The 11,606-nt window shown below is 49.1% G+C and overlaps 2 protein-coding genes across 15 annotated transcripts in view; one reads left to right on the forward strand and one right to left on the reverse strand.

The window, feature by feature from the left end:
- PMEL (premelanosome protein) overlaps positions 1-11,606 on the reverse strand; it is a 34,837-nt gene that overhangs the window by 3,500 nt on the left and 19,731 nt on the right. For 4 of the 11 annotated variants that reach the window (XM_072842760.1, XM_072842759.1, XM_072842754.1 and 1 more), the window contains 6 exons: positions 11,441-11,540; positions 3,926-4,052; positions 1,867-1,977; positions 1,573-1,719; positions 537-671; positions 11-172 (listed from right to left, as the gene is read on the reverse strand). In XM_072842760.1, coding sequence (XP_072698861.1) covers positions 11-172; positions 537-671; positions 1,573-1,719; positions 1,867-1,977; positions 3,926-4,052; positions 11,441-11,449 — 691 coding nt within the window. In that variant the 5' untranslated portion in view covers positions 11,450-11,540. Of the gene's footprint in view, positions 1-10; positions 173-536; positions 672-1,572; positions 1,720-1,866; positions 1,978-3,925; positions 4,053-5,622; positions 7,496-11,312 lie in introns of those variants that run through there. The other 7 variants (XM_072842764.1, XM_072842757.1, XM_072842763.1 and 4 more) reach the window with 5 other exon arrangements.
- CDK2 (cyclin dependent kinase 2) lies at positions 4,755-10,450 on the forward strand. Of its 4 annotated transcripts, none has more exons than XM_072842780.1 (8): positions 4,755-5,112; positions 5,828-5,905; positions 6,009-6,129; positions 6,810-6,980; positions 7,477-7,578; positions 8,306-8,449; positions 8,753-8,956; positions 9,238-10,450. In XM_072842780.1, the coding sequence occupies exons 1-8, from the start codon at positions 4,997-4,999 to the stop codon at positions 9,340-9,342; spliced, it is 1,041 nt and encodes a 346-aa protein (XP_072698881.1). In that variant the 5' UTR covers positions 4,755-4,996; the 3' UTR covers positions 9,343-10,450. The 4 variants fall into 4 exon arrangements, with proteins under 4 accessions (XP_072698881.1, XP_072698884.1, XP_072698885.1 ...); XM_072842784.1 differs by lacking the exon at positions 4,755-5,112 and adding an exon at positions 5,241-5,385; XM_072842782.1 differs by lacking the exon at positions 4,755-5,112 and adding an exon at positions 5,446-5,657.

The following is an 11,606-nucleotide window of genomic DNA, read 5'->3' on the forward strand; positions in this document are numbered from 1 at the left end:
AAATCCTTACCAGTAATGGTGAAGGCTGAGCAGGAGTGAGCAAGGGGCACGTAGCTCTGGGACTCCCGGCGGTGGTAGACAGTCACTTCCATGGTATGTGTGCCCAGCACCGCCTTGCCTGTCACAATGCTCAGCCCAGACACTGGACCCCCCAGAACTTGCCAGTATTGGCCTGAGGTTTTTTAAAAGAAAAGCAGGGGTTGGGGGGAAGAACTGAGCATAGGGAACTGAGGGGAAAGATTAGAGACGGCACCAGAGAAGGAAGGTCAAGTAATGTATTGAGTATGGTTATTTCAGGGAGAATTTGGAAGGCTGTCATTGATGGTCAGGAAAAGGAGTCCTGATAAGGGGTTCCATGGGATAGGACAATAATTGGGGAAGGGCTCCTAGAAACAACTATAGAAGAGAGAGTTGGAGGGGCTAGGTGCTATGGAAGAGGAAAGAGCCATGGGGGCAGTGAAGATTTAGGGAAACTCACAGAGCAAAATGAAAGGGGATCGGGTAAGAAGAGGTGAATCCAAGTGTGGATGACTCACCCCAGGTCTTCCAGACATAAACAAAGCTTCTTGTCTGAGACCAAGGGCCAGATGGGCAGGCCCTCCCATCAGGGAAGATGCAGGCATCATCAAGTACCTGGGGATACACTGGCTGTCCTCCCCACACCTGGCTCCCTGGAAGGTAGACACAGAGTCACCCTCAAACCCTGGCATTCCTTTCTGTGTACTAAAACCCCTCACATGGCTCCCAGAGAGGGGCTGTGGGAACACTCCGTAGCTACGTAATACATTCCCTTTGTATAACCCATTTGGGGTGGTAGCAGAAAGGATGGAAACTGGAATTAAAGATTCATATGTACTTGACAAAGGAAAGAGATTGGAAAGCCATACGTCAAAATATTTAGAGTGGTTTGCTCTAGCTAGTGGGATAAAAAACAATAGCATCAGCTAACACTTATTGAGCCTCACCTTAGGCTAGGGCGGGCATTATGCTAAATTCTCTATATTTTATAACATTTTAATCCTTACAATAACCGTTCAAGGTAGGTATCATTCCCATGGTACAGATAAGGGAAGAGAAGCATGAAATAGCTAAGTAACTTGCCCAAGGTAACATGTTATTTACAAATTTAAGTCCATGTCTGTCTAAACTCTAAGTCCACTAGGTCTTCTGTCCCCAATTTTGTGTACTGGTTTTTTGTTTTGTTTTGTTTTGTTTTTTTTTTGCTTTATCTGTGTTTTTACATCTTTTTCTACAATGAATATATAGAATATGTATATGCTTTTTTTAAAAGTAGATGGGAGGGCAGCCCGGGTGGCTCAGTGGTTTAGCGCCGCCTTCACCCCAGGGCCTGATCCTGCAGACCCGGGAACGAGTCCCATGTCGGGCTCCCTGCATGGAGCCTGCTTCTCCCTCTGCCTGTGTCTCTGCCTCTCTCTCTCTCTCTCTCTCTGTCTCTCATGAGTAAATAAATAAAATCTTAAAAAAAAAAAAAAGTAGAGAGGAATGGGGCAGTCCTTGAGCTCACTGCAGACACCAGGGAATCTGAGCCCTTGGAATAAGAGAGGTACTCACCATCGATGATAGTGTTGTTGGCCCAGACAACCTGCCCATCTGGCAGTACCTTTTGGCTTTCAGGGAAGTGCAGGGCAATAGAGAAGGAGGCATTTGCACCAACCAGTGTAGGCCCATCATTACTGACCTTCAGGGACACCTGGCCACCTGGGAAGGACAGCTGCGTTATCTGGGACTCCTTGATTTTTCCTCCCCTTATACCTTTCCCCTTCCTATCTTCCCAGACTACATTTAACTCAGATCTTGCTCCTCCCACCGGCCCCATACCCTCCCTGGAAATTGCCAAGTTCCCACCTCTCCAGCAGTCAGGCCTCTGGGTTTCTGTCCACTCTGGATACAGCTGTCTGTTCCAGGCTTTAGTTGTGAGCTGCCTTGGGACACCAAGCCAGTCCTGGTCTCTGGGTCCTAAAAACGAAGGTACCATGTAGGCCCTAGGATCACCCCCCTCAGTCCCTTGTCAGGGGACAGCACCATTCCATGTCCCCCACTTACTCTCACACTCAAAGCACATTTTAATTTACTGAATACCCACCATGTGCCAGGCACTGTGCTAGGTACAAAGGACTTAAGAAATGAATAAGACCTGGCGCTGAAGGGATTCAAGATATGTCCATAAATTATAATAATTCAAGGCACTGTTTAATATGAGCCATAACAGACATGCACAAAGTACAACAAAATGACAGACTAAAGAAATTAGTTCCACTCTGGTGGATTGGGAAAGACCATTGGAGTGAGGAGTTGGCGCGTGGGAAAGAGCACTCAGGACCAGCACAAGCAGACACACGGAGCCATGGTAGCGCGAGGCATGATAGGGACTAGCAGTGTGGTTGATACACACCGTAGGAGACGAGGCCAGGAAGGCAAGTGAAGGCCCCGACCAAAGGAGTTTGGCCTTTATTCTGTAGGCAAGGCCACGGCAGAAGATTGTTTCTTTCATTGAGATATAATTCATATACCATAAAATTCACCCTTCAGAAGCTTTTTGAATATGATGAGATGTGTGTTTTAGAAGGATCAGTATGGCAAGCAGTAAAGAGGATGGATCTATAGGCAGGCAGTGGTTGGGGCAAGCAGCCAAAATTATTATAACTGACTAAGAGAGAGGTCTAAGAAAAAGGGATATGATGGATCTACTTACACCTCACCCAGATGCAACAACTATCATTTTGCCACATTTGCTTTATCTATCCTCTTTTGTTTGTTGGCTAAAGTATTTAAAAGCAAATTCCAGATATTTTGTTATTTTAACCCTACAATCTCAATACGTATCTGTAAAAAAATATGAACATTTTCTTGAATAAGCACAATGTCACTTCCCCCTAGACAAAATGATCAAACCCAATTCGTATAAAGTTTCATCTAAAAATGTCTTCTTATGACTTAAAAAAATCATTATCCAAAAAGTAAGCACCATCTTTTAAGAGGCTCAGGTGCACAAGAATGAAAAGAATATTTCCAGAATACATTAAGGAAATAGTAAAAGGCTTGAAACTGGAGCACAAATGAGGGAAGTCAGATCAGGAAAATTTCCTAGAAGTCTGTGAGACCAGGGATCTAGAGAGAGAAAGGGGAGACTAGGATATGATATCTATATTTTAGCACAGGAGAAACTCCTTTTCAATGTGTAGTGGAGACCTAGCTGAGTCTGCTGAGGGCGGGGGGGTGGGGGGTAGATCTAGAATAATCTCACTGAGCATCCCACCGCTAAAGCAAGAGAATCATAAGATACCCCATTCTTCACTCCCAACCCTCCCTCCTCAGAGCAGCACGGGACATTCCAGACCCTCTCACCACCCCCACCCCCACCCCTTGCTCCCGTCACGAGGCCCCAATCCCCCAGAGCCCTTTCATGTGATGCTCAGCTGAGACCCCTCTGCCTGTCTCTTCCAGCCCCAGGACAAAAGCCTGAGCTATATTTACCCATCCCCATTCCAAAGAGGGGAGGTGATACCTCCTTACCTTTTCTATCCACATCAATACCACATTCTCTTACTCCTTTCTTTTAAATACCCTATCCCAAGTGCCTGAGTCATTCCCTAAGTCTTCCACTTATTTCCCTTTCAAAGCCCCTGCTCCAGCTCATTGCCCCGGGGGTGGGGTGGGGGTGTCTCAGAATTAGAGCCCCAAAGACCTACTATCCTTTTGCCCTTCCAAGCAGATGGGATTATTTTCAGGCTCAGTCCCAAATTTCCACCTAGAGAGGGACTTCAGATGCCCATGTCCTCGCTAAATCAAATGGGTGGAAGAAGCCTGAAATATTGCTGGTATCTCCCATGAGGAGGGAGAAAAATCAGAGCAGGTGTGCAACCCCAAACTCCCACTTGTTCATGTCCATACTCCCCACACTAACCTTCTGTGGCCCCCACAGCCAGAAGAACACCCATCACAGCCACATGGAGAAGGCATTTTCTCGGCACCAGATTCATCTTGTTCTTTCTTCCAGCAACCAAAGGCGCTGGGGGTGCTGGGACAAGCCCCTATATAGGAGAGGGGTGCTCATTTGCATAGCCCATCCTCCTTTCCCTCCTGGAGAGGCTTGGGAGGGGCAGGAGGGCCAGAGAAATAACTGAAAAGGGATCCTGGTCCCTGGACATCCCGCTACTCAATGACAGTTTCTGGTTTCACTGGGTCACGACCTTCTTGACCGGGGAAACATGGACTGCAGGGCAGCTAGCTACATCGTGTGTACTCGACGCCTGCAGTGCACCACAGGCTAAGGGGATCAATCTGGTTTTTGAGTCAAACCAGGAAACCTCTCAAACAGATGGAGACCCTGCATCTCCAAACAGAGAGATAGGATAGGATAGGCAGAGAGGGGCGCGAACGACGTGTCCAAGGCCCAGGACACCCATACGATGAGATTCCTAGCTTCCTGCTTTTCAAAGGCGGTTCCCTGGGCCAGGTGGAATTCAATCTTAGGGCAAGACACATTTTCTCTGGGGTTGGCGAATCAGAGGTCAGGAAATCCCTCCAGGCCCAGGACACAGGAAGGAAGCTCGACTCCAAATTGGGTACTTGGAAAAAGACGTTTATTTAGCTTCCCCAAGGTGACAAACTTGTATCGAAGACCCTCGGTAGTAACCTTGCGCGAGGTGGGGTCACTGGCGGCAGCGACGCGCTGGGCTCGCCCCCCCGCTCTGACGCTGGCCAATGGGAAGGGCCGGGGGCGGGGCCAGGGAAACGCGGGAAGGAGGGGCGGGGCCTCCACTGGCGGTAGGGAACCCGAGGGGAGGCGGCAACATTGTTTCAAGTTGGACAAATTGACAAGAGCGAGAGATACACTCCGTTCCATCCCGACCTGAGGCCGCGGAGCTGGGCCCTGTTTCCCCTCCTCCAGCCCCCGAGAGCCGGGGCCCGCCTTTTGCTGGGTTCCCAGGCCCCCGCTCCGGGGCCGGGCTGACCCGACTCTAGCGCTTGCTTCATGGAGAACTTCCAAAAAGTGGAAAAGATCGGAGAGGGCACGTACGGAGTTGTGTACAAAGCCAAAAACAAAGTGACGGGAGAAGTGGTGGCTCTTAAAAAAATCCGCCTGGACACGTGAGTGGCCTCTGTACCCGGGACTCCTCTAACTCCGGAGCTTCTTGAGTGCCCCCCGCCCCCACCCCGACAGGCGGGTAGCCGTCCGAGGACCGGAAGGTAGCAGGGTGGGACTTCTTTCGAAGTGGAGAGGTGGGCTGGAGGACAGTGAAGGGTTTCCCTGTGCAGAGTATAGGGCACTGTAGAGTCTGTGGGAAACTTTCTCCCCAAAGCCGAGTGATGCCCCCAAACGTGTAGTCCGAAAGACTCAGGAAGAGGAAGGAGGCCTCTGAGGTGGGGGTCCAAGACTCCCCGTGGAGTTGAGGTCTGTGGGAACCGGTGAAGAGCACCTTTCTGAATGAAGAGCCCTCCTCACTGCCCCAACCCCACCCTCCTCTTAGAATTCTCTACCCCTTTCAAAAGAATGGCAGTTGAACCTCACTGGCCCGTCTAGGGAGGCTGGGTGCTGCTACTCTTCTTTCCTCCCGTTACCTTCTCTCTTCTTCACCTCCACCAGAAGGCTTTACTTACCTACCCGTGGGAGAAGAAGAAATAATGACCTTAACGTATCCAAAAAGCACCCCCCTGTCCACCTGTGAATTAACTCCTACAGCCCCCTTTCTCTTCTGTCACTTTCCTAGGGTGTGCTGGGGTGGTGTCTCGTTCGGAGACTGGGCTGGGGGAAAAGCAGTATTTGTAACCACATTCCTCTCTCTGCTTTCTCAACCTCCCCAAGTGAGACGGAGGGTGTACCCAGTACTGCTATACGAGAGATCTCCCTGCTTAAGGAGCTTAACCACCCGAACATTGTCAAGTAAGTATGTGTCTGGGAGATATTTCAGCGGTAAAAGAGAATGTCTTCTGTGAGGCCGGGGCATCGCTCTTCCTCACCTCCATTCCTGGACCTCCCTCCCTAGGCTATTGGATGTCATCCACACAGAAAACAAACTCTACCTGGTTTTTGAATTTCTGCACCAGGATCTGAAGAAATTTATGGATGCTTCTGCTTTGACTGGCATTCCTCTTCCCCTCATCAAGGTAATCCTTCTCATCAACTCCTCCCCCAACATGGGCACGTTTTGGGGGGACTGAAGGCAGGCAATTCAGACTGGGTGATGATCTGTGATCTTAGCTTCCTTCCCAGCCCTCATCCCCCTACACACACACACACACACACACACACACACACACACCTTTCTTTTGTGGCTCTTTCACTGCTCATTATGCTTATTAACCCCTGGGCAGGGCAGGAGAATCAAAGAAGTTGAAACTCTAGTGAGTCAACTTTGTAGCTCAGGTGGAAGGTCAGATGAAACTCAGATAAACGAGACTGGAGGGTACTTGGTACTTGGTAGATTCCTCCAAGAACCCCTTCCACTAGTTTGGTAGGAGAAATAGCCAGTGAGTCTCTGTTGTCTGTCTTAGGGCTGGGTTCTCTGCTCCCTGAGCTATTTTCAATCTATCAACAAACATTTATTCGGTGCTCATTTACTGAACACCTTCAATGTGCTAGGCACAGAATATGGAAAAGAGATGCAAAACTAAATAGGACCCAGTCCTTATCTTCACTAGACTAGCAGTCCAATGGGAGATACAGCTTATAAACATGCAATTATAATCTAATACAGTAAAAGGCTTTAGTACAGCTTTGCAGGCAGAGTGGAGCCTAATAGCTCACTGTGGTCGAGAAACAAAGTCCTCTCTCTCTCCTTCGTCAGAGCTATCTGTTCCAGCTGCTCCAGGGCCTAGCCTTCTGCCATTCTCATCGGGTTCTGCACCGAGACCTCAAACCTCAGAATCTGCTTATCAACGCAGAGGGGGCCATCAAGCTAGCAGACTTTGGATTAGCCAGAGCCTTTGGAGTCCCTGTTCGTACTTACACCCATGAGGTGAGACCCTGTCTGCACTTCTTCTCTGAACTTTCTGGGAGGTGTTAACAAGGACATTTACAAAATGACTAAACCTATCTGGCCAGCAGTTTCTCTCTCCCTAGATGAAAGTATCTCTGGCACCCCAGGAGGTTTTAGAGTATGCACTGAGTTCATATTGCGGGGCTAGCTGGGCTTCAGTAGGTACCAAGCCAGCAGAGCTGGATGGCATATCATTAAAATTATGACCACTTCTCTCAGGAGTTTTCCAGGAAGGTTGAAAGTTTTGGGTTCAGAAAATAGGGTCTTTGGAGCCACAGGCGAGGCTAACTCTGGTCTAAGAAGTTGTGTGTAATCACTTTACGCAGGGGAAGTCAGAAAGATGGGAAAAGAAAGATAGAGGGAGAGAAGCTGCTTGTGATCAGGCTGAGAACTAGCAGAGTAACACCGAGGAGCTGACATGTGGGAATCACTGTGCCCCATGCACCACCTCTCCCCTTCTTGCTCTTGTTCCCAGGTGGTGACCCTGTGGTACCGAGCACCTGAAATCCTTCTGGGCTGCAAGTACTACTCCACAGCCGTAGATATCTGGAGCTTGGGCTGCATCTTTGCTGAGATGGTATGGAGGCAAGCCCGAGTTCCACCCAGCTCTCTCCTCCCCACATTCAAAAACAACAGAACTTTTTCTTGGCCTAGACTCATGGCCCTTCTATTATCTAGGATCCTTTCTCTTAGAGTAGGACCAAAGCGGGTACGGGGGAAAGGATAGGACTATCGTCCCTGAGGTCAACTACAATGTCAGTATATCCTCAAATGGCCTTAGCATTAAATACACGTCTCTTGTCCCCAAATTGAGCTAAATCATTTCTGCAACTGTTTTAGCTTTAGTCTGCATATATTTGGGAGAATGAGTACCTACCATTCAGTGCCTCCTTCATTTGGCCTGTAGACCTTCTAGTAAGGTCCCAGGAATATGGTGAAATCAACTGTATTCATGTTATCCATTTATTTATTTATTTATTTATTTATTTATTTATTTATCTATCTATCATACCTTTTATTTAAACTGCAGACTTAAATTATGTCCCCCTCAACTTCTGGCTTTTCTGAATGAAGGATCCCTGAGGTCCAGCCTTTTATGGGAGCTCTCATCCCCTTTAATATAACAGTGGAGTGGACTGTGTTTTCACTTCAAATCAGCAATTTGTTTTATGGTCCTTTATCTGGGTTGTAACTGGGGGCTTAGAGACCATTAGCCTGTATATAAAATGTGCATTTATCCCCCAGTACATTACCTTACAATTGCCCATATTCCTCTCTCAATTCATCAAAAAATATTTGTTAAGCACCTAGTGTGTACCCAGCACCATGCTAGGTGCTGTGGGGAACACAGAAGAAATGGAAGACACAGTCTCTGCCCGCTGTGCTCCTATCTAGAAGTGGCTGCATCACAAGGAGGGGGGATGACCGCAGTGTCTACCCCACACCCCGTGAGTGGCTTGGGATCCCTTTGCTACATGTCAGTGGCACCCCAGACATTCACCCCCTCCCAGCCCCACCCAGCCTTGGGGATCTGCAAAGGCATGGTTGGGGGAAGGAAGGAGGGGGCGAGGAGACAGATGAAGGGACTTCATTGTCTCAAGCTCTGTGTGACTGACCCCATGAAAGGCCCTGGGGAGGGAGTCATGGGGCCCTGCTGACCTTCCACTGCCTGTGGGAACCTCCATTGCACAGGGAGCAGCTTTGACTGACGTCAGTGCGGGTCTTGGCCTTTTCTCTTTCCCCATTTTCAGGTGACCCGACGGGCCTTATTCCCTGGAGATTCTGAAATTGACCAACTTTTCCGGATCTTTCGGACTCTGGGGACCCCAGATGAAGTGGTTTGGCCAGGAGTTACTTCTATGCCTGATTATAAGCCGAGTTTCCCCAAGTGGGCCCGGCAAGATTTTAGCAAAGTTGTTCCTCCCTTGGATGAAGATGGACGGAGCTTGCTTTCGGTGAGAATTGGGAGTGGGTGCCCATTTCTTCTCATTTACTCCCCCAGGGCAGGTTTTTTTCCAGGATGAAGGAAGGATGAGACCCTGGACTCTGGGTCTTGGCATTTCCCTAGCCCCTGCTTCTCTCTCCCTGTTGGCACACCTGTTCAAATATAGGGAGGAGGGAATTGGGAACTCTGCCTTGGGTAAAAGGAATTCCGCTTTCCTGAATTCTTGGAACACCTGCTGCCCATTTAGTCCACTGTTACGTCACTGAAGTCAGCATACATCTCTCCCTCCAGCAAATGCTACACTACGACCCCAACAAGCGGATTTCGGCAAAGGCAGCTCTGGCTCACCCTTTCTTCCAGGATGTGACCAAGCCAGTACCCCACCTTCGACTCTGATGTCCTCCCCCCCCCCACCCCCCTTTCTTCTCCAGCAGGGGCCTGAGTTGGCTTGGCCCTGGGCTATTTGCCCTCTGATCTTGTCTGGCTGCCTTAACACTCACCTCCCCCTCTTAGCCAGCCAACTCGGGGATATAATGGGTAGAGGGGAGAAATAGGTGAAAATGAAAGGAAGCTTCAGTATTAGATGCACTTAAGTCCCTCCACCACTCTCTCCCCCTCCTCTTCGTCATTGATGAGGAGGGCTGGTATTTAAAAAAAAACAAAACAAACAAAAAAAAACCGAACTCTTTCTCTTCCCCCCACATAGGGTTTGCCATCCCAATCTCTGAAACCCTGAAATTATTATTTTTTTTGTGTTTGGGATGACACACCCTAAGCCTTCCTTGACCGCCGTGCTTGTAAGGCCAACTGATAGCAGAGAACCGAAGTTGGAACTTTCGAAAACCAAGCAAAACAAAAACGTAGGGAGGGGGCCTGTTTTAAAGAATTAGGTTGAAAAAATAGACCAACCAGTTTATACCCTAGTTTTAGTGTTTTCATCTCACCTGACAGTCTAGGAGACTCAAGACTCCCAGTCTCTGCCGTTGCCTCTAGTCCCCCTGTCTGTCCCTCCTATGGGTAAGAAGTGTCTGGGAAGCTCTAGGACAGGTATTGTGCTTCACCGTGGCCTTATGAGGCAAGGAAAAGTCTGCATTTTTCTCTTTTAAGATTCTTAGTTCTTCATTTACCAGGTCCCATCTTCCTCTGAAGGCCACCCCATAGGAGTGGAAGTTAGGGTTTAGACATTTTGAGAATGCTGACACTTTTTAGGGCTGTGACTGAGTGAGGGCATTGGGAAAATTTTTTCTTTAAAAGAAGGATGAACAATTATATTTATATTTCATTCAGGTTATAGTAGTTTTTTAAGTAAGTGGAAATGGGTGGATTTGTTGCCATGTGCACCTTGGGGTTTTTGTAATGCGAATGTTTAAAGAAAAAAAAAAGTATTTTTTTCTTTTTGTGATTTTGTCTCTCTTCTCCCACCTCATCTTCAAGTGTTCTTGCTATTAACATTATTTGTAATTTAGTTTGTAATTCATTAAAAACAAAAGTTCCTAGTTTCATAGTTCATCTCTTTCCTCTTTTACTTATGTATTTACTGAATGATGTGAGAGAGGATATGAATATGTATATGTGATAGTTGCTTTCAGAGCTCCCGTTTTCCTAATCACTCTGCGTGGCGACCCACCTCACCCCACTTGGGCCTCTCTTATGCAGTTGGGATAGTGCCAGGCATGGGCGAAATGGGAATTGTTGCCTTCATTTTACTGTTGGGGAAACGGAAGCCTACTTCACTTGCCCCACAAACCTGAATCATCTGCACACGCGCAGACATGCGCGCGCGCACATATACACACAAGGTGGCAGTTCCAGAATTTCAGAGACTTAGGAGGGACTTAAGAGCAGCAATGTGGTTGACACCGAATTCCCCGGTAAGCTCATCCTTTTCCCTTTTTTGTTGCACATCACAGTTTTCTAAAGAGACTTTAATCACATTTACATACGACTCGGAACTCATCAGTTGTGCCTATGAAAAATCATTATGGAGGGGGCTAAAGTCTCCCCGAGCTGCCACTTCTTGGCGTTGCCTCGGTCTCAACCCCACCAGAAGACGCCTCAGGCCGCGGGCGTGGCCCCCCCGCCCCCAATGCCCGTCGTCCGGGGCCCCACACAAAGGAAGCCGCGGCGACGCGAGTGCCACCTAAACTCCCAGGCTCCGAGTCCTTAGGTGAGAGGTGTCTCTGGACGCCGCCAATTTGTCACAGAGGGCGGGGCGCCAGGGTCAGCCCCCGCCAAGTCCGGGGGAGGGGTGGAGGTCAGCGGCAGCCTCCCCGGGGCTTCTTTCCACGCCGCCTTGCCTGCCATTCCGGTTCCGAATCTTCCCAGTACTGGTTAAAGCTTCCCTTTGACCCGCCTCCGCCACTCACCTGATTAGATGTTTATGAGTCAGAAGGCGGGGTCATGAGGGTGTCGAGACGCTATTGGTTGGCGTGTCCGCCTGTCATCAGTGCACCGCCCCCTGTCTCAGAGAGCTCGCTCTTTAGTGGCTCCTCACCTCGTCCATCTTCAACGTCTCCGTCTCCGTACTGGCCCGGGGCCCCGCCTGTCCAGTCCGTCGCTCGTCCTCATTGGTGGCAGCGCCGGAAGAGGCCCGCCTTCCTCCAGAGGATTGGCGGATTAGTGCGCGCATGTCCCACCCCCGCTGGTAGGCGGGTAATCGT

Source organism: Canis lupus, chromosome 11 (genome assembly GCF_048164855.1).
Source record: "Canis lupus baileyi chromosome 11, mCanLup2.hap1, whole genome shotgun sequence".
NCBI lineage: Eukaryota > Metazoa > Chordata > Mammalia > Carnivora > Canidae > Canis > Canis lupus.

Coding starts and splice junctions, on each gene's coding strand:
- CDK2 (XM_072842780.1), top strand. CDS start 4,997: ATGGAGAACTTCCAAAAAGTGGAAAAGATCGGAGAGGGCACGTACGGA. Junction 5,113..5,827: donor AAAAAAATCCGCCTGGACAC/GTGAGTGGCCTC, acceptor AACCTCCCCAAG/TGAGACGGAGGGTGTACCCA. Junction 8,450..8,752: donor CAGTGTCTACCCCACACCCC/GTGAGTGGCTTG, acceptor CCCCATTTTCAG/GTGACCCGACGGGCCTTATT.